At 36.6% G+C, this 22,354-nt stretch overlaps 1 protein-coding gene across 1 annotated transcript; it reads left to right on the top strand.

The window, feature by feature from the left end:
• Positions 1-67: 67 nt before the first annotated feature.
• On the top strand, positions 68-21,842 carry nek10 (NIMA-related kinase 10). The gene is made up of 35 exons (XM_016661508.1): positions 68-242; positions 428-523; positions 613-673; positions 797-927; positions 2,062-2,157; positions 2,243-2,327; positions 2,412-2,453; positions 2,546-2,624; positions 2,714-2,781; positions 3,013-3,092; positions 4,405-4,491; positions 4,601-4,825; positions 8,679-8,788; positions 9,151-9,212; positions 9,294-9,365; positions 9,454-9,518; positions 9,931-10,033; positions 10,155-10,283; positions 10,359-10,496; positions 10,580-10,625; positions 10,713-10,834; positions 11,081-11,183; positions 11,267-11,342; positions 12,016-12,145; positions 12,222-12,292; positions 12,372-12,573; positions 12,649-12,736; positions 13,590-13,641; positions 13,776-13,813; positions 13,962-14,062; positions 14,475-14,585; positions 15,698-15,803; positions 15,979-16,022; positions 16,770-16,825; positions 17,852-21,842. Exons 2-35 carry the CDS (start codon positions 444-446, stop codon positions 17,889-17,891), a joined length of 3,099 nt encoding a protein of 1,032 aa, XP_016516994.1. The 5' UTR covers positions 68-242; positions 428-443; the 3' UTR covers positions 17,892-21,842.
• The last annotated feature ends 512 nt before the right edge of the window (positions 21,843-22,354 follow it).

Raw genomic sequence — 22,354 nt, 5'->3', positions numbered from 1 at the left:
AGCTCAAATCTAGATCCTTACAACGTCGAAATAGCTGTAGTGCCTACAGGCAGCTGCAAGCGTCGTTGTACCCATGGCAACGAAGACAATGCAGAAAATTGTCGTTTCTTTTTCTCATGAGATAATGTTTAGGACGTCAGCTGTTTCGTGAACATAAAATATATTGCCTGTAACTCTGGAATATTTCATTTGTATTTAATTTCTTAAAAATAACTATCTGTTTTTACGGAGGTGGAAACAGGGTAAGAAACCTAACAATTATTAGCTCATCTGACAAGACTTTTTCGGTATCCGGTTTTATTTTGGCCAAACAGCTAACACTAAAAGTAATTTCATTCGGTTTTTTTCCCCGTTGAAGTGATAAGTGTCTGGCTAAACAGGCTAGATAAAAAAAAATGTTTGGCTAAATTTAGCTCTTGCTTCATAGGCAAACAAAATGTAAAATGCTGAAAATGTCTAACTTGGCTAAGAAAGTGAGACCAGAACAAAAGTTGCCTCTCAAATCTACAGCAACCCAAAGCAAGTAAGACTGGTTATCTCCTCCTCTAGCAATTTATAAATTTATTTGCCTGATCTGATATGAGCAAATCACCTGATAAGCATGTTTTCTAGGGCATCTTATGATCTCAAGAGGCTCCAGTCCCTGCTTGCCAAAAGCAGCTCCAGACAAGAGGTGAAGAGCAGCACAATACGCCACACTGAAGCAGCATGTCCAGACATTCTGATAATATACATAGCAGCTCATTTTTCTCCTGTCAGACCTGCGTTGTAATGTGATCGTTTCTCTGTGTTTCAGGTGTCAACACCGAGTCACAGTAAATCAGCCAACAGCAGGGCCATCAGATCCTCACATTCTCCAAAACACTCCAGCAGGCTCAGGAATGAAACTTATCCTGACAATGAAGTGGCTCAACTGGAAAAATTCAGGTTTCCTACAGTGGAAAATTAAAATTTACTCTGCAACACCGAATTTAAAAATCAAATGTTCTTAAATCATAAACCAGTGACTAAATTCATAGTGCTGTATTCTATATTGGTGGAAGTTTTAGTGGAAAAAAGTACAAGACAAAATATAAACAAGCAAAAAATGCACCTATAAATACACAATACTGCCCCTTTAAATAAAAAGTGAGTTAGAAGACGAATGCAGAAAACCCCATTTTAGAAAATAAAACCATTTAGCTTATGCCTGCTGAGAGTTTTATAAAGATACATAAAGAAGTTTTAATCTTTATAAAAAATTATAAAGAAGCCTCTTAGAAACCCTGATATAAAATAGTTATGTTTTAGGTGAAAATAATGTCTACATCTTATTGTAAATGTCGACTACAGCCTTTGGAGATGTTAAACTTGACCTCTTTTGCTTCCTTGAACAGGTTAGGATAGGTCATTGGGCCATACGAAACATATTTATTACATTTTTTGCACAAAATCTTTCTTAGCTTTCTTTCTTTTAGTCTGACCAGTTCTGCTCTTTTCAGAATGAGCTGCTGCTGGCCACGGTCCCCAACTCAACATTTACATTTGCACCTAAAAATGGCTGCAAACAGGTGCTCAATTATACAACAGTAGATCTTTAAAAAAACAAAACTGGAGCCTCCTGCACAACCAACAAGAATGTTACAAGTTGTTGTCTTTTCCAGCAGCCATTGTACATCACATATGGCGTTAAAACAACCTGGTCAAACTTGCTTAAGCTCCCCTTGGTGACGGATTTGGCGTTGCTAGGTAACAGCACAGTGCCCGTCAAATGTGACTTAACAATCTGGAGGTTTTTGAAACGGCTTATTTTCCATGGAGCAAAAAACATTAACTTGTTGCCAAAAAACTACTGGATGGTTTTTTAAGTGTTTTGGCTGTTTTTAGGAGCAGCAGAGACCCAGATGGAAGTATAAATATGTTTAAAATGTGAGTTTTGCATAATAGGTCCCCTTTAAACTAACTTATAATTTGTAGCTCTTCCAAGGTTTAAAAGCAAAATTTCTCTCTCTATAGAGAATCAAACTAAAAGTTTTTTTTTTTCTCGTCGTGCCGATCATAAAAGCTTTTTCTGTTTTCCAGCATAATATACAAAGACCAAAGATGTTTCAGCAGTCACCCGTTGAGTAAACTGTTCCTGGACATTCTTACATCTTTGGTTAGGAATCGACTCTGCAGGTAAATTATTGTGGAAATACTTGAGATTTTCATAGTTTTTCACAATTTATATTAACTATTGATTATTATTATTATTTATTGAAAGTGAATGGATCGACCACGCAACACCCGAAGCTGTTAATAGAGTTCTGATCTGCATTCGACTGCTGATCAGGGATCCCAATTATCAGGCACAAACCAAAAAGAAAATCAAATTTAATTGTTTTTTTTTCTCTTTTGTGTAAAAGAACCATGATTTTTTGGTATTTTTGCAGAATATTCTTCACCAGCTTGAAGGCATCAGTCTGCTTGCCAAGGTAAATACTTCAAGGTTTTATTTGTAACCTCAAACAACCTCTCATCCAAATATATCTCACGCAGCTCTTATTGGCCTTCTGTTCCTCTGCAGTACATGGAGTCTGTCACTGCCAAGTACATATCCTGTGGTGAGGAGGTGTTTGATACACAGAAGCTCGTTACAATGACCTGTGAGTAGGCAGAACCACAGAAACACTGGCAGGTGGAACTGGGTTTGTGTCAATCAGCAGCAGAATCACCGATTTGATCTCTGTTACAGACATGTTTCAGAAGTTGTCGACCGCTGATAATCAACGGCTGTGGGTCATTGAGAGTGGCGCGCACAGGGTAATTTTAATTTATATTCTTAGGGCCTTTGTCCAATGCATGTAATTTTTATAACTAGGAGTTTGATTATTTGTTGAATTAAAAAAGAAGAAGAATAGAAAGAGTCTCATGCATTTCCTATTAATCTCAGACCAACTTTCTTGAACTACAAGAAACACTAAAATCACACAGAAATGTAGTATGAGCTGATATATAGAACAGAAATTAAATTTCTACTTTTAAATTGGTCAGACGTTGGTGAAACTCCTCTCCACCACAGACCGCAGCGTTTTACAGGGAGCTCTGCTTGCACTCACCGCTTTGGCTGAGAGGTAGGAACACCTCTACAAAGATGTATATCTGGGGATTTTCTCATTTATTTTGGTTATTTTTAACATTTCCATATGCAAATATATAAAAAAGACAAACAAAAAAAATAACAAACAAAATAAAAATAAAAAAAAGAAACAATGCTGAAAAACCATCCATCCATCCATCCATTTTCTGTACACCCTTGTCCCTTGGTGGGGTCAGGAGGTGCTGATGCCTCTCCAGCTATTGTTCTGGGGGAGAGGTGGGGTACACCTTGGACAGGTTGCCAGTCTGTCACAGGGCAACACAGAGACAAACAACCAAGCACACACACACACAGGGGCAATTTGGAGAGGCCAATTAACCTGACATGTTTTTGGACTGTGGGAGGAAACTGGAGTACCTGGAGAAAACCCATGCATGCACAGGGAGAACATGCAAACTCCATGCAGAAAGACCAGGGCTGGGAATTGAACCCAGAACCTTCTTGCTGCAAGGCAACAGCTCTACCAACTCCACCACTGTACAGCCCTGCTGAAAAACCAAACAAAATAAAAAAAATGTTATTCCAACTTGTACTGGATATCTGTTTTGCATAAACAATATTTAAATTCTTGTCAATGGAAAAAACACAAATTGTAGATGTAAAACATTAGTTTATTATAGCTAGGCTTGTCACAATGACAAATATTATCGTTCATTGTGATGAATGATAATATTGTTGTTTTAAGATATTATAAAGATAATGAGATAATAATGCAAGGCCACATTCTCAAAGATCAATAAACCTGAGATTCTAATGAACATTTAATACTGGACCTGGAAGATATTTTCCAAAATAAAGAAACATAACAATAAAAACATCAAATAAAATGAATAATGAAGTCTCTGTAAACAAAATGATCCTTCATGAAAGGGGATAGTTGAGACCAAAGCAAACAGACTGAAGGCTTTTGTTGTCCATATTTTGGTAGAAAGAGAAAAATGATAAATCATGGAAATATAAATGATTGAGTTAGTTTTAATGTTCATGTGATTTATTGATTTATTGCAACAGGCCTAATCATACCTTCACTTTTTATACATACAAGATCAAAAGATCAAAATCAAAAGAGCAGAATAATTTCCGTATGTTTTTCTAAAACATCAAAGGAATTTCAGCTGAGTCTCATAAAAGAAAATAAACAATCATAATCAAACCTTTTTGCATTTGTTTAGCAAGTAAATTTTGTGATATAAAGAGTCCCAAACAGTTTTAACTTTTCACAACAATGGTTCAAATTGAAACAGATATTTCATACATAAATATTCTAATCTTTTGTTTTTCTGCAGCTCTGAATGTAGAACAGAAATCGGAGAACTGCAAATTGTGGATAGCCTTCTTGTAATACTGCAGGAATATGACCTGCTCTCAAAGAGGTTGGAAATTTAAGTAATTTCTCAGTGATGCACTTCCTGTGTGGTAAAACATTTCAAAATAAAAGCTCTAACAGCCTCATGACCTGATGAAGCCTTGTGTTTCCTGCAGAATGAGTGCTGAGCTGCTGAGGCTCCTGTCTTCAGTGCAACATGTGAGGGTCCAGCTGAAGGAGCTGGAGGGAGTACCGGTGCTGCTGAGCCTCCTGCACAGCAGGAACCTGAAGCTGCTGTGGAGCGTCACCTGGGTCCTGGTCCAGCTGTGTGAGGATCCAGACTCCAGGGCTGAGATCCGGAGCTGGGGGGCCGTGCAGCAGCTCCTCCGTCTGCTCAGCGTGTAAGTCTTACAAGTTTGTCAGCTGGATTTTACTGTGATCTTTCATGCTTAAGTTTGGACAACTGCAGCGAAAGGTTATTGTTGGAAGCACAGAAATGTTTGTTTACATTTTGGTTTGCAGCAGAAAAACTACAGTAAGGAATATCAACACGTATTGTGCTTACTCTGTGCTGTTTTTCTTTCATGAAGCACAGTACCGTCAAAATGGTCGACTTTAAATCTAGAAGAATTAAACAAACTCCAAACAGATCCAAACACTCCTGCTGGACGGTAGATTGTCATGAAAGTTAAAATGATATGCAATAATATTGTGCTGTTTTAAGATAATTTTCAAGTAATTTAATGCTAATGGCATAATCATACAAGAACACATTCTCAAAGACCAATAAACTATAGATTCTAATAATCATTAACAACTGGAAGACATTTTAAATATCCAAAAAAACTACTGTAAGTAGTATCTGAGAAAATGTCAAGAAGTAGCATGCTTATTCTGATGTTTTTCTTTCATGAAGAAAAACAGCATAATGTCTGTATTAAATCTAGAAGAATTAAACACAAACACCCCTTGTGGGTCTTGCTACTGACAAGAAAACAATACCTCTTAACTTTGTGTAAATATTCTGTTGTTGTTTCTCATGCACATGCATATCTTTTACACAGTTCTTGTCACTTTAAATCTAATTAAACTGCTGCTGGCCACGGCCCCCAACTTAACGTTTGCCCTCACATGTGAAAATGGCTGCCAACAAATGTGTGGGTTTTATACAACCGTACATCTTTGAAAAGCAGGAATAGAGCCTCCTGCACAACCAACAAGAACCAACAAGAACACAGCAAGTTATTGTCTTTTCTAGCAGCCATTTTACAGCGCACACAGCTGTAAAACCAGCTGACCAAATGTGCTGGAGCTCAGCGTGGGTTGCTGGGTGACGGGCTGGGCTTCAATGGGGTTACTTGGGAAAGGCACAGCGCCCTTGGAAAGTGACTTATGTTGAGAAAATAAATTTAAAATAAGCTAGTTTTAAAACTTAACATGTCTTGATTCAAATGGCCTAAATTGTGGTTTTAAAATCAGTAACGTATTCTGGCCTATTGACCTTTATGTTACTTGTAGTTACAGCAGATGGTTTGCTAGGATCGTTTGAACTGCCTTTTGTCTGTGTGGGAAAACAATACAGTAGAAGTTGTAGCTTTTCAAACTCATCTGTGAAAGGCCGTAACGGTAGGAGTTTCTGGCTTCAGATAGAGGGTCAGAGATAGCTCCTGGTTGGATGAGCAAAGATACGCCTTATTTGAATAAATTAAAGATAAGAATATGCCTTCACTATAAAACTTTCTACACAGGAGTAACAAATTAGATTTGCTCTTGCAATTCTCCATAGACGTCTTTGCACGTCTTTGCTTTTCTTTCTTTCCTTCTTTTTCCAAGTCTGTCAGGTAAATGAATGTATGTCTCCATTGTTCTGCAGTTTCTGTGTAAGTTCATACGTTGTCTTCTATTGGATTAGACTCTGTAATTCTGTGACGTCAACACGCATTGCTGTTTTCTTCTGAGTGACTACATGCTGCCCGCCGAGAAGACCTGGGATCCAAGAGGAAGAGAGCCAAAATTAACTAATTCAGAGATATTCTTCCTTAACAATTAACAGGAGGTTTTTGAAACAGCTCATTTTCCAGACACCAAAATCATTAACTTATTCTCAAAAAAACGACTGTGTGTTTTTGTTAAGAGCTTGGGTTGTTTACAGAAGCAGTCGAGGTCCAAATGGAAGCCCAAAAACATTTAAAATGTGAATTTTGGATAATAGGTCCTCTTTAATAACTGCACACCATTTTCTTGTGTCCTAAATTTATCCTTACTGTTTTGCACCTTATTCTGTTTTTTTATTTTTTAAATTTGTGTGAGTTTTCATGCCCCCTCTTACCTTAACTTGCTGCTGTGACGTCTGAATTTCCTCACTGTGGGTCAATGAAGGACATTTATGATCTATTTTCTATTCTGTTTTATCCTGGAATGTCTGTTGCTTGAAGTGTGGTTTGGTCTAACCAACCCTCAGTATTCCAATTAAAGTCCCAGAAGTATTTAGCAAACTCCACATGTTTATGGCTGTGGTAGAACAATGTAAAAAGCATTTTAATGCCGTCACGGCCACAACCAGATGTACATGGCATGGAAACCATGGAGATTCAGTGATCTCACTCTTTGCTGCTGTTTTATGGCAGTGAGCTCATGAGTTTGTCAATACTTCAATTTTACCAACTTTCTGACTGTGCAAGGGCAGATAAACACAAGTCCTTGTCTAGTCTCGTTTTTCACAGTATCTTAAATTTAATTATTACCCTGACTGTAGATATGATCAAGTTTAAAAGGGAAATATTAGACAAAATTCACATTTTGCATGTTTTTGTACTTCCATTTGGGTTTTTATAGCTTCTAAAACAGCCCAAGCGCTAAAAAGAAAACACCCAGCCATTTTTTGTCTCTAAGCCAAAGGGTTTTTGACTGTGGAGAATAAGCCATGTCAAAAACCTTTGGGATGTAACATCACAAATCAGCAGGTGCTGCATCATTACCTAGCAACCCAAGAAAAGTTCCAGCACGTTTGGTCAGCTGGTTTTACCGCTCCATGTGTTGTACAATGGCTTCTGGAAAAGTCAAGTGTTTGGTTGTTAACTTTCCATCCAGGAACCACTTTCTGCATTCTTGTTGGTTGTGCAGGAGGCTCCACTTCTATTTTTCAAAGATGTACGGTTGTACAGTTGCACATCTGTTTGCAGCCATTTTCATGTGCGAGTGTAAACGTTAAGCTGGGAGACGTGGCCAGTAGCTTATTTGGATTTAAAGTGACAGGAGGCCCTAAAACAGCTTATAATGAAACAATCTCAAAATAGGCAGAACTGAGCAGAACTGAAATCTTATTATCTAAAAATGATTTTGTGCAAAACAAAGTTTGTAAAAATTGTAAACCTATCCTAACCTGTTCAAGGAACAACAATAGGTGTTGTGTTTTGAGTTGTTTTGAATGTTTGGTTATTCTGTGTTCCTTTGTCTCTTTGTTTGATTTCGTTAGACTCAGTGATTCACATGTATTATATTTATTTCTTGTGTCTAGTTATTCCTTGTTACTCTAGTTTAATTATGTTATTCTTTAGTTTTAGATTAATTTCCTTGACCTTGTGTCCTCTCCCTCGCCCCCTGTGTCATTTTTTTCTCTCTCTCCCCTCACACCTGCAACCTGTTAGCTCATAAGCTCAGGTTTTTGTTCCAGCATTCATCCTCACAGTATCACTAGTCCCTCTGGTTATTTTCCCCTAATTCTTCCCTGTGGCATTTTTCTTGACTTCATGGTTTTTGCTCTACTCTGGCTCCCTGTGCTCCTTTGTAAGTTTTTTTATTTTATTAAATCTTGCTCCCAGCTCCTGCCTGCATTTTATTCCTTCCTCAAACTCACACATCATGACAACAGGTCACTTTCCCAACCTGTAAAGATCAATAAATATACTTAAATATACTTAAGACATGTTAAAACTGTTTTAGCTTTTTTAGTCTAATTAATCAAATTAAAGGTGATATTTTCCAGAATATTCAGTCCAAGATTATGCTACTGCAATAAAAGCTGATTTCCTTCAAAAACTTTTTAAATAATTGATAAAGTGATACACAAAAACTAGAAAGATTACCAATAATACCAAACGTAAAACACTGGAATATATTGGACTACAACTTAAAATGGCTGCTAGAATTGGAAAACATGTTACTGATTGTCTATTTGTTAAAGCTGATGCCTAAATAGTGTAATTAAGTTTGTTTGTTTTTGTCTCGGTGGTAAGATAAATCTCTTAATGACAGGCAGCACGCCTCTGACCGCTCCAGCATGGAGATGCTTCCCGCTCCCAGCAGCGCCCCAGAGGAGTTTGGACCGCATGAGGAGCTGCAGAACGCTGTGGCTCTGCAGTCCGGTCAGCGTCCACACTGCACAGAAAATACACTAGACTGTCGTGTTAAAATTCACCAAGGACAGCAGTGAGCAGAAAATAATGTGAAAATCATGTAAAATGTTTACTGTTGCTCACTGTAAGGATAATCCTCCCTGATAGAGAAGTCTTATCAGAGGCTGAGAATGTAAACAGATATTTCCTGAGACGTTTAGACTGGATCAACAGTTTTACAGAACCGTTCTACATTTTCTGTTGAATGTCTAAAAACGTGATTTGTGTTCAAAGATGCTCCCAGTATGTCCTGTGACTGTAATGAAGAGTTGTAAATGTCGCTGTCTGAGTTCTATTGAACAGTTTGGGTTTGTTTTTGCTTCTTGTCTCAGCGTGCTGTACAGCCCTGACTGAGCTGAGTCTGGACGACACGTCTGCTCACCACATCGTACAAGTAAACAGCTCTTTCTTAAATAGCACAAAATATTAATTTAAGCTTTGCCTCAATCAATAAACTGCACTTTTCTCTTATTAGGAAAACGGTATCTACATAATTGCAAACCTAATTTTGCTAAAAAGCTCTGGACCGAAGGTCACGTCTTTACAGGTATGAGCTTCATATCAAAGTAAGGAGCATTGCAGCTGCAGGTTTGTTGTGGTTCAGTAAATTAAATGTTAATATTTTGTTTTGGCAGTGTTACGCTTTCCGAGCGCTGCGATTTCTCTTCAGCGCTGAAAGAAACAGGTTTATTTTTAAAAGGTAATGCCTCTGTGACCTTCGTGGTCAAGTTTTGTTTTCAGGCTTTCATTTTGCATTTTGGTTTCTGTGTTTCAAATGTTATTTTCTGTTTCTGGTGAACTTTACTTTTAGGTTTAAAACCTAAAACTTTAATTCCTCATGATTTCTTTATTTATTTATTTTGCTCCAATCAGAGCAGGCAACTGCTCTGATTGGAGCATGTTTTATTAGCATGTTTTATTAGTATGTTTTATTAGTATTCTTCTACAATGCAAGTTTGAATTTATTTCTTTGTATATTTTCCCCTTTGTGCTGCTGTTTCTCTTCACTTATCCTCTACATGGGAAAACCTTCTTAAAATCTTAAAATCTTTTCTTTAATTTGATATTTACCAGAGATGGATGACCCCAGCTGTACCCTTTATCCCTCTCAGGCTCTTTCCCACAGACCTCTTTGAGTCGTTTATTGATGTTGGACATTATGTCAGAGACCTCACAGCTTATGAGGAGCTACAAACCAAAGTGTCTCTCTACACTGTAAGAGCAAAGAAATGTTTGTTTGTTGGACTGGAATGGGATCGTAAAATATAACTTTTCTCATTCGTTTTTCAAACCTGGTAAAATAACAAATGTATTTTTATTTTTTATTTTAATGCAGGAAGAGGAACTGAGTTGTCTGAGAGAGAATATTGAGTCCCTGAACCAGAACCGACCGCCGCTCAGAGTAATCGGTGGCTACTCCATATTGGACCACCTGGGCTCTGGGGCGTTTGGAAGTGTCTTTAAAGTAAAACAAACATTTAGAAAAATAACATAATGTTCTGTTTATATTAGATTTCAGCTCATTCGCTCTTACTGGCAGGTCCAGAAGCAGACCGGTCAGAACTTCCTGGCTCTGAAGGAGGTGAACCTGCACAACCCGGTGTTTGGCAAAGACAAGAAGTCCAGAGACAGCAATGTGGAAAAGATAATCTCTGAGCTTACAATCATCAGAGAACAGGCACAGCTCGCATCCTGCTCAACATTTCTACATATATTTATTCAATATGTGTAGATAACAATTTATTTCTTCTCTTTTTCCAGATGACACACCCAAACATAGTTAAATATTACAAAACATTTTTGGAAGGTGATTACAGTACCTGTCATTCCAACACATTGGGGACTGTTTTCATTCAAACCGTTAAAAAAAGCCAGACATGCTCTCTGATTATAGACGACAAGCTTTACATTGTAATGGAGCTGATCGAAGGCGTGCCCCTGGCTGAACATTTCAACTCTCTGAGGGACAAGCAACAAAAATTCACTGAAGACAGAATCTGGAACATTTTCATCCAGGTAAAACTTTTCAGTTTAGCTTTTTATAATCAGAAACACATCCATGAAGATCTGAAAAGCTTCACTGCTTAGGTAGAGCAGAGTAAGGTAGAAGAAAACTCAGTTCAAGGAGACCAACAGGGAATAAATGATGTTAATAGGAAAAAGCAAAATTTGGGAATGAGAAGTTACAGGTGGAAGAAAATTAAAATAATAAAATTACAGAATTATCCTAATCTCAGATTACATTTTTTAACCTTCTCTCAGATGTGCCTGGCCTTGAGGTACCTGCACCAGGAGAAGAGGATAGTTCACCGTGACCTTTCACCCAGTAACATCATGCTGGGGGAGAACAATAAAGTCACCATCAGTGAGTCTGAGCAGGCGCCGCTTCCTCCTTCCTGTCCTCTCTTGTTCGGAGGGTTAAACCTTTATATTTCCTTCTGCTTGAAGCTGACTTTGGGCTCGCCAAGCAGAAACAGGAGAACAGTGAGCTGACATCAGTGGTCGGCACCATCCTTTACTCATGGTGAGAAACTTTAACCAGAGGATTCAGCAGCACTTCAGTCAGAATGGAGCTGCTGCTGATGGTAGATTATGGAGGTTAAATTCAGTAACTTTACTGTCTAAACCTGTTAAATATTAGCAGTTTAATCTGGAGTATTGCCCCTCCTTCTTATACGAAATTGGTGTCAAACGTTTGTGTTTGTACCGCCGTCATTTTGAAGATATTTATAAATGTTTCCAGAAACCATCAAAGGTCAACCAGTCAGTCCACATTTACAAAATGTTGTCTCTACTTCTGTTTTTCAAAAATGTACTTGTGTATAATTGTGCATCTGCTTGCAGCCATTTTCACGTCTGAGTGTAAATGTTGAGTTTGGGGGCGTGGCCAGCAGGAGCTCTTTGGATTTAAAGTGATAAGACGTATTAAACAGCTCATTCTGAAAGGAGAAGAACTGAGCAGATTAAAATCTCGTTATTTGCAAATGATGTTCTGCATAAAAATGTAATGAACATGTTTTGTACAGACCTAAAGTCACCTGTTAGAGGAAGTACAACAGGTCACCTTTTATAGTGAGAATAATACAGTGTCTTTTAGTAAACTCTGTCTGGAAACCTGAGGAGCCTCTAGTGATTTAAAATGATACTTTTAGCTAGGAAGTATCTTTACTGAGTTTGTGTTTGTGTGTTGTTGACAGCCCAGAGGTGGTGCAGAACAAGCCGTATGGGGATAAAGCCGACATCTGGGCTTTGGGCTGCATCTTGTACCAGATGGCAGCTTTACATCCACCGTTCTACAGCAGCAACATGCTGTCACTGGCCAGCATGGTAGCAACAAACCAAACCAATCTACCTCATATTTACACCATCAGACTTACGTTTTGCTCTTGTTCTGAACTGACAGATCGTTGAAGGAGTCTATGAGCCGGTTGAAGAGGGAGCGTTTTCAGACAGACTCACAGATATGATCCGATGGTGAGACTTCAGCGCAGACGTCGACATGTTGCTGCTAATTTGGATTAGCATTTCAGTATTCTACCTGCTAATCCGTCAGGTGTTTGAGTTCGGACCCGGAGCAGCGGCCGGACATCGTAGCCGTCAGCTCCAGGATCTCTGACCTCATGATGAGGCTGATGGACGGACTCTACATCTCCCAGAATGCACTGCAGCGCAGGGCTGATAAAGACAGGAAACGAACACAGAAGTATTTTTTGGAAAGGCAACAGAGCAGGAATAACTTCTGCCACTCAGACATGGTAAACCTGGACTCTAGGGTTTTAAACACGTTGCTTTGTGTAGCGCTCCAGTGTTTATATAAGTTTTTAATGCAGGGAAGGCGGCTGACTGAGACTGAATGTTTGGCTCGGAGCTCCTCTGCAGTCTGCAGCTCTGGAGACGCCATGCAGGCAAACTGTCAAGGTGAAGCACAGACACAGATTTGATGTAACTGGGAAATCTGGGAGCAGTGACGACCTCTGACCTGAGCCTTCAGAGCTACATAAAGACCTTTACAAAGTCGGCCTTCTGTCACCTGAAGAGCATTTCCAGGATTAGACGACTAATGTCTCAGCGAGATCTGGAGCACGTGCGTCAAACTGAGGCCCGAGGGCCAAATGTGGCCCACCGCAGCTTTTCATGTGGCCCTCTAGATTACATCAATAAGTCTTTCAGTTTTTCACAAAATTCACACAAAATCAGCAGATCCCCACTTTTTTTTTCAGATTTTTACTCCAAATTTTTCTCAAAATTGGCCATAAAAATTGATTCAGCTTTACTTCATGCCAAGTTATAGCCATTAATCCATACGGCAGATAATAAAAAGTCACATTTAACATCATACATTTGCACAAATATCACAAAAATTCCTTACAAATATTTCTAAATTAGTGGCACAAAATATGTTACTTTGCAAAAAACACAAAATCAATCATGAACCCCTTCTAACCCTTTGTTGCTGAAATGTGCGATACAAATAAACTTGTTTTATAACTGTTTCTAAAAAATATGCTACAAAAATCCAACTATTTTGTTCATCTCAATGAAATATTCTTTAGTTTATTATTGAACAGATCAAATGAAAAAGGCATAAAAACGTATTTAAAAAAAAAATGTATTCAAATGTTGTGACCCATGTTCTTTCAACTTAGCGATTTAAGTTTGGACACCACTGATGTGGGGTGAAGGAGACATTAGAGTCTATTTGTGAGTTAACGTTTGGCTCTTTGGTTCAGTTTATATGGATTTCATTTAACAACCCTTGTTTTATTTCCAGCTCCAGACTTGGAGCCTGTGGTTTGTGCCTCACCGGATCAGATTGTAGCCTGGTAGGTGAAAACAGACGCATATTTTATAACATTTGCATTAATTTACATTCCCATCCCGGCCTCCTCTGGTTAGAGAGGAACGGGTGTCGACGTTATTCTGCTGAACTGCTTCTCTCACTTCCTCTTTTTCTCAGTGGGGATTTTGCTACTTCCAAGATAAAATCAAGACCAGGTACCATTTCAACATCTGCTTTTAAATAATATTATGACACAAAATAGAGAAGCCATCGTCAGTGCACACATTTTACATGTTGTGGGTCCCCTCTGATATAAAATGTGAATTTTCTCAGCCAGGATGAAATGTTTTCTTATGGTTTAAGGGTCTCTAGGGATCTGTGTCTCTCAGAGGAAACTGCGACAGATCGACGACCCCATCCAACGGCTGCTGGTTCAGCTGCACAAAATCATCTTCATCACTCAAGTACAGACATTTTCTAAGTTTATTTTTTAAAATAAAATGCTTTATCTTTTTAATTTATTCATTTATTTAAATACATTTTATTTTAAAAATTATTTTTTTTATTTTGATAAAAATATATTTATTTATTCATTAAAATAAATATAATTTATTCTAAAAGTACAAGTTTTATTTATTTTAAAATATTTTTTTACATTTAAAAAATAAAATTAAAAAATAATTATATATATATATATATATATATATATATATATATATATATAGTTTTGTTTTTTTTTCTTTCAAAAATGTAAAAATTTTAAATTTAAAAATCAAGAGCATGAGTTAAATAAATTATACATATGCTTCCTTTAAATCCATGTTGGTCCTGATATTGTTCAGTTTCAACATTTTTCCGGGTGTGATTAATTTCCAGCTTCCTCCCGCTCCGAACTACAACATGAAACGGCGACTCGTTGAACGATTCAAAAAGTCTCTCTTCCACCTCGGCAGCGACCCTTACAACCTAAAGGTGGAGCTCAGAAAGGTCAGAAAGCTTTCGTGTCCACCGAGCAGCGCTCACACACAAAACACGTTGTTTTACTGAGCAGCTGCTAACCTTAAAACACGTTGAGAAGGATCAAGAAGCCCGCGTGAATTTTAATTTATATATTTGGAACTGGACCTGTTTTTCTTTGGATGTTATTTGTTGTTAATTTTTCCTGCACAAGTCAGTAAAATTTAAATCATATGAAAATAAAACACTATATCCCTCAAGTAACTCAGTTTTTTATCACTTTTATCTGAAGCAAATTACAAACTAAGAATCAGAGTTTGTACGGGTGCTTGAAATACTCGAGAGTGCTTGAAATCCTTGAGAGTGCTTGAAATCCTTGAGAATGCTTGTGTTTCAAGTAGGTGTTTCAGAGGTTTTGGAAAGTGCTTGATTTCTGTATAAAGTCCTTGAAAGTGCTTGATCTTCAAACTGCACAGTTTTGTAATAAATTGCAATCGAACGTTTGGTTATAAAAACGTTATTTTACAGTTGAAACCAGATATTTTCAGGCACCTAATAAAAGACATACAAACATTTTACTCACTGCAGTTTAAAGCTAAATCAAGCTAAACTTTTATTGTTTTAAGTTAGTTAAAATTACCAAAATTATTTATATCTGCTAAATACCAGAAAACTTAGCTGGAACATTTTGTTTTAGAGATTTTTTTTATTTATTTTTTTACTTTCTTTGTATATTATATTTAAATTTAAGGTAGAAGGATTTCTACCTTAACACAATTTGTTTGGATTGTTTCAATATAATGAATATTTATTATTCCTAATATCTTAGTGACTTATTGATCTGTGTAATTGAAATAAAAGTTGTTATATTTTATACGGTGAAGTTATTTAAATTGAGGGAAATTTTGTTAATTTAGTTTTGTTTTCAGAGCAGTCAGATGTTTGGGAGACACTTCAAAACATAAAATGATATATTTTAGTTTGCTTCTACAATAAAACGTGGAATAACATTACAAGATATTATTAATAACAGTAATAATGACTTATATTACCTAATAATGAATTGAAACTGCGGTGCTGGGAAAGTTTGTAAACTTACCTTGACAATGCTTGAGCTTTACTGGATGTGTGTTTTGCCCCAGCTGGTCCAGGCTTCCTCAGAACTGGTGGAGACGAGCTCAACCAGTTTGGACTGGCAGCGTGTGGTGCAGCTCCTCCGAGGGGAACACCTCACTGCAGACACCTCAGGTAGATTTATCCCCCTGCAGTAAAACAGAGTCGCTCCTGCAGGAATCCAAAACAAACACTGACACGATCCGTTTCTGTCTCAGCCTGATTTTATCTCTTTATGTTTTCAAAACAGATTTTTCAAAAATTGTTCTGAAGTTTATTAAAAACTTAATTGCCTTGTTTACTGTGGCAGGTGATGAGAATCTCAGGGACGGAGTTACATATCAGCAGATGCAGGTCAGTTTCTCCAGAGTGAAGGTGAAGTTTGTTTATTTTTTAGATTTAATTTGACTTTTTGATTCTTTTATCAAAATCTTGACGGTTTTGCTGACTCTGGTTACTTAATGGCTTAGAAAAATTAACAATACATTAAAGAACAAAAACCAAACATGGAGAAGCAGCTTTCAGCTTCTATACGCCACAAATCTGGAACAAACTTCCAGAAAACTGCAAAACAGCCGAAACACTGACTTCCTTTAAATCTAGACTGAAAGCCCAGCTGTTTAGAGTTGTTTTTGAACCATAATAAATCAAATATTCATCAACATATTTGGTGATTTTGATGATGACACTCACCAAATTTGATGTTTGTTACTGGTTTTCTCAGGTTGGTGCCTGTATGTTGTTCTTATAAATTCTTATTTTCGTGTTTTCATGATGTAAAGCTCTTTGAACTGCTTTGTTGCTGAAATGTGCTACAAATATACTTGATTGATTGATTGATTGATTGATTGATTGATTGATTGATTGATTGATTGATTGATTGATTGATACAACTATATATGTCAGGTAAAAGTCTACATAGTCTCTTGTCCTAAACTTAAAAACTAAGTTGTAAATTGACTCTAACTTTCCTTTACTCAGAGTTATAATAGTCAGACTGAAGTTCTATTTCTACCTAGTAAATACAACATTATAAAGTTTATTTTAATTTTAGTTCTGCAGTCAGATGCAGTGAAAGGATCTTCTGCTCTTCCTCTTCAGGAAATCATTGAGGAGCTTTTAGAGGAGAACAGCTACTACCAAGCAACAAGCAACAGGTGAAAATGTTGAAATCCTTACAAATACAGGACAAAACAAACATGAAAAATCAATCATTGTCCAACAACCATCCTGATGTGTTTTATTTAAATCAGATCCATCCATTTTTCTTTATTTTGCCAATCTTGAACATGTTGTGTGTTTCTTCTGTGTTTTTGGACTAAAGGTAAGATTACTTAGAATCAATTAAACTAAATTTAAAGGGGATCTATTGTGCAGAACTAAGATGTTTTTCATTTTTGTTTGTCCATTTGGGTTTCTACTGCTTCTAAAAACAACCTTAAAAGAATCCACTTAGCCTAAGTTAATGCTCTTTGAAGTCGAATTTAGAAACCTCCCAGTTAAGTCACATTCCACAGGGGCTGAGCCGTTACCTAGCAACCCCACCAAAGCCAAGGCTGTTGCCTAGCTACCCCACCAAAGCCCAGGCTGTCACCTAGCAACCCCACCACAGCCTAGGCTGTTACCTAGCAACCCAGGCGAACTCCGGCACGTTTGGTTTCACCGTTGTACGCTGCTAGAAAGGACAAGTGTTTTGTTTGACTTGTATTCAGAAACCACTTACTGCATTCTTGTTGGTTGTGCAGGAGGCTCCACTTCTGCTTTTCACAGATGCACGGTGGTATAATTGCACATCCGTTTGCAGCCATTTTTACATGCAAGTGAAAAAAAAATCAATGTTTCACTTCTAACAAGACATTTAACCCTTATTGTAAGTAATCTGCCAGTGGAACTAGGCCTTTTTCATCAATATTGAGGAATTACTGACTGAAAACAGTAAAACAAAAGCTCCTGCATTTTGCTGAAAAGTTACTTTATTTCAGGTGTAATCAGATACTAAAAATTAGATTAAAATTACTTGGTAAAATTTGTATTTTTTGTTGCTTGTTTGCTGTTCTCAACAGAATCATTTACTGTGTTGTGTATCTAATCGTGTGAAGCACTTTGATCTACCTTGTGGCTGAAAACTGCTCTGTAAATAAACTTGACTTGTCCTCCTTTAATTTGGTCCGTTTGAATCTTAGGGCCAAAGAAGGGAACCGGCAGCCATCTGCTTCCACCTAGCCAGGGGTCTGATCACTGATGACATCAGCAGCAACAGGACTTGTAAACACACATGAGCACATGCAAAGACGAAAACAACATGCTGACATTCAGAAGGAGAAGAAGAAGAATGGTGCGCATTAATGACAGGAGGGATTTTTAACTACGTTTGAGTCTCTGAGGATCCTGCGGTTTTATAAATTTGGATGGAAACTCAAATGTGACTGAAAAATGTAACGTGCAAAGAAAAATTACTGGGGCATTTCTAAAACATATTTATCTTTAAAATTATTTGCACTTCATCACATCTACACAGTAAAGAAGCTAAATTAAATTAACTTATTTTAATATGCAGAGCTTTGAAACAGTTTTCCACCCTTTGACTTTTCCACATTTTGTCACCTTCAACCGTAAATTTAAACACATTTAACTTGAATTTTATGTGATTCACCAAAACAGATCAAAATCTTACAGGTTTTACTTCAGGATTTCCATCCATTTTGTCATCAACTCTAATTCCTGCTACAGAAAAGCAACACCACAGCATGATGCTGCCACCACCTCTCTCTGCTGTGGGGATGGTGTGATCAGTTTTTTCCGTTTGTAATTTTACTTCCACTTTCCAATAATGATCTACTTTGTGTTAAAAGTAGATCATGAAATAGCATTAAAATAGTGTTTTGGTTTGTAATGTGAGAAAATGTGAAAAACATCGAGCGGTGAGAAGATAAAACCTTTTATAATAAAACTCTGTGGTGGCGCAGCATTTATAATCACCGCAGTGGAAACATTCATTTCACCCCCACATGCTGTTTGTCTGCATAAATGTGACTGTGAAGGTAAAGATAATTTAACCCTTGATGAAACGTCTTTCTGTGTAAATGTTAAACCTGTTTCTGTTTGAGTTTGATTCTCTTTAAACTCAGCAGCAGATTTAACCGTTTTAGCTCATCGCTGCATGTGACAGCAAGCGCTTTTTACCTTCAACCCACAATTTCCTGCTCGTATATCTGTCAAAGGGCTGATAAGAGCTTTCACTTTGATTGAGCACGTCTCACTGTCTGACTGCAGGTAAATGTAAAAACCAGTTCACATGGGGGATTTCTGCACATTTGTGCTGGGTGCAGTTTGAACTGAAATAAATTATCTACACAGAGTGAAAAAAAACAAATGTAAAGAGCGTTTAAATATAAGATTTCTTCTGCACTTTGATTTAAAAAACTATTCTGTATTCATCTGCTTTCGGTTATAAAAGCTGATCAACATAAACAACTTATTTCATGTTATTTTGTTCACATAATTTTGATTTAAGGCATTTAGTAGTTTAAGGTTATGTTCATGAAATAACATCTTGTTCTTTGTTTTTCCACAGCAGTTATGGCTTGATATAAAAGACTGAAGCAAAACTAAACTTAAAAATTAACAACTTTAAAATAAAACCATCTTTACAATGTTTGTTTTTAACCTGCAGAAAGTTCACTGTATATTTTTAAGAAAAGAAAGAAAGAAACTGGCTTGTTAATATTGTGAAATGCGGAGCAGTAACTCTGTACTTTAGGGATTTAATTTACTGTTTAACAGACCAGTGGGCGCAAAGTGAGCAGTCTCCTACTGACCCAACAGGGGGCGCTGCAGTCCACGTTAATAAAGGGAAGTAACGTAAAACTTGAGCTTGTCAGTGAAGAACATTTTTAAATAACGATGGCAAAGTTCAATAAACAAAACAAAATACAGACAAAGAAAAACAGTGAATGTTTAATGATTTCATAAATGAAATTTTACAAATGAAAAATGATCGTATGTACAAACAGTTTTCACACTGCGCTGGTTTGTAGCAGAAACATAAAAAGAGAAAAGTAAAAACTAAATGTTGGAAAATGTTGGCACATTACTGGCAGGCACATGTGAGTTTTTATAGGACGCAGGTTAAGCTGCTTAAATCCAATAACTTATAATTCATATCATTATTTCTGATTCTCCAAAATGAACATCTTTAATTTCAGACCAACTTTTCCTTCTTCTAATTAATACAACAATTTTCAAATTTACTAAAATGTTTTTTTATGTTCTTTAGTTATGTTTGCCACTTTGTCACAAACACAGTGTAGCAAAAACAACAAGCAGCTCAGACTGATAAGAACATTAATTTTGTAGTTAAACTGGAAACAGGAAATAAAAATAGAATAGAGGATGTAAACTAATCTACCCCACAGTGCAACAAAGGCTACAAAATCCTTTTATGGTTCATATGTTTAATCCTGATAAAAAGAACAAAGAAAAAATATTTCCACCAACAAAAATTAATAATAATGGTAATCTGCATTTAGATCATTTCATTCATGAAGTCTAAGATAAAAGTATTTAATATTTAGCTTACTAGCATGGTGATAAATGTTTCATTATGCTGGAGCGCCTCTGCAAAGCTGACAACAAAACGAGCTCAAACGTTACTACATCTTTTCACACATACAGTGGATATAAAAAGTGTAAAACACCTTTATTAAACCGTCATGTTTTCACAATGGAAAAATAACAGAATCTCAAGAAATCATCTACATTTTCAGCATGTAAATGTAAATATCTGGTGTCAGCTGTGTGTGTGCCGGTCTGCCCTTCAGTAACCACGTTTAAAGATTAAAAAGAAGATAAAGTTACTAAATGTTTAATCTACGGTCCTTTAATAATGACTCCCCATTATAGGATTTCTTTTCTTCAAATTACACAAAATCTTTTCCACCACTTGGTTACTTTCTTCTTCGTTAAATGTCAGGCCAACGTTTAGCAACGACCACAAAAACTTTTCCTGACCAGTAACAGTGCAGCAAATCTGTAAAATACTTCAACTGTGGATGCAAGTATGAATATTTCTGTTGTATTCCTTTTAAATTCCCCCATGAGGCACTTCAGCTTCAGGATGGCCGCCGCTTTTGAGACTTTAAAACCAGTTATTGCCATAAAATGTGATCCATTTTCACCACTTGGTTGAACTTTATCGCATCATATGTTTTTGACTTTGGTCATCCTAAATTTAAAGTGATGATATGAACCAAAATCAGACATAAAAACTGAAACTGAGAACTAGCTGTTAGCGATGAAGATGTGACAGAATCGATTGTCTTAATGGTGAGCTTCTAAGCTTTGTTTTTGCGGTTTAGCATTAGCTTGCATTAAAATGTAGCAGTATAGCACTAGCAGAGCAAATTATTTTGATGTGTTTAGTGGTTTAGCATTAGCTTGCGTTAATTTTTTTTTCATATATTTAGCAGTTTAGAGTTAGCATGTGTACATTTTTATGTATCTAAAAATTCACACATGCTACTTTTAAATAGCAGTTTTCAATAACATTTGTGTAGTTAAACTCTTTAGTGAATTCGTGGTCAGAGGTTAGCTGTTCTCACCACTGGCAATAACTGCTGCCAATTTTGGTCCAAACGTCTCAACTACAACCATTTTGAAAAATGTCCACCAGAAAGAGGAACACAAGAGAAATAAAAGATATGTATAATTTCTATGGTTTAAAATATGTTGGGTATGATTTGACACCAAACACAATAATTTAATTGGTGATTTTAGTGCAAAAATTTATTTTTAATCTTGAAAAATGGCCGCCATGTTGAAATTTTCAGTGGCTATTTTTTTTTTCCAATAAAGCTACTCCTGCTGCACTATAAGGTGAAATAATGTTATTTTAAAATGTGCACAGATTCTATAATATGGTCTCTCCAGGAATTTAAAGGGATTTTAATGTTAGCTGGACTTTATGAGAACTTCAGAGAAAACGGAGTTATGTTTGGAGGCAATTAGAAACCATTAAAATATAGTCAGTCAGTGACATTAGAGAAATTTCTCCAAGACTGTTGATAAAACAGAATAATTTGTTTGGAGGCAGACATAAACAGAAATCTCCTGTTTTCCAAATGTCTAGATTTGGAAAATTTCTCAAAGCCTTACAGAAGAAAGTATGAAACAAAATCAAACGTTAACTTCTGTGCCATAATTCTAAAAATGTCTCACACAGAAACAACACTGCACATCACCAAAGAACACCAGACCCACAGTGAAACATGGTGGTAGTTATTTTTACCCATCTGTGGAACTTCAGCTTTTCGTTAAATTGAATGAAGGTACGAATGGTTCCAACATTAGTCAGTTTAAACCCAATAAACCTCAGGTATCTGTTGAAACAGCTGAAGATGAAGAGGATACATCCAACCAAATAATGTCTTCTGAAGAGGAAAATCAATGTTTTGGGATGGCCTAGTCAAAGTCCATAACTAAATCTGACAGGAAAAAACCATGTCATTCCCAGCTGTGGTCCAACTGAATGTGGAAATGAAAATAAAATGTGATTCACTTGATTGTTAGTTAGAGAATGTGAACACATAGACGAAAAGTTACTGCAACTTTTGGCTCTAAAGTTTTAAAAGTTTTGAAATTATTTATCTTTACTGCAAAAATACAAAATGTTACCACATATTTTTGGT

Source organism: Poecilia formosa, unplaced genomic scaffold (genome assembly GCF_000485575.1).
Source record: "Poecilia formosa unplaced genomic scaffold, Poecilia_formosa-5.1.2 Scaffold331, whole genome shotgun sequence".
Classification (NCBI taxonomy): domain Eukaryota; kingdom Metazoa; phylum Chordata; class Actinopteri; order Cyprinodontiformes; family Poeciliidae; genus Poecilia; species Poecilia formosa.
The sequence above is the reverse complement of the archived record's forward strand: the minus strand, read 5'-3'. Positions and strand labels throughout refer to the sequence as shown.

Excerpts from the sequence above, each read along its gene's own strand:
- nek10 (XM_016661508.1), top strand. The coding sequence starts at position 444 with ATGCTGAAAATGTCTAACTTGGCTAAGAAAGTGAGACCAGAACAAAAG. Across the intron at positions 524-612 it reads TCTACAGCAACCCAAAGCAA|GGCATCTTATGATCTCAAGA; the intron begins GTAAGACTGGTT and ends CATGTTTTCTAG. Across the intron at positions 674-796 it reads AAAGCAGCTCCAGACAAGAG|GTGTCAACACCGAGTCACAG; the intron begins GTGAAGAGCAGC and ends TCTGTGTTTCAG.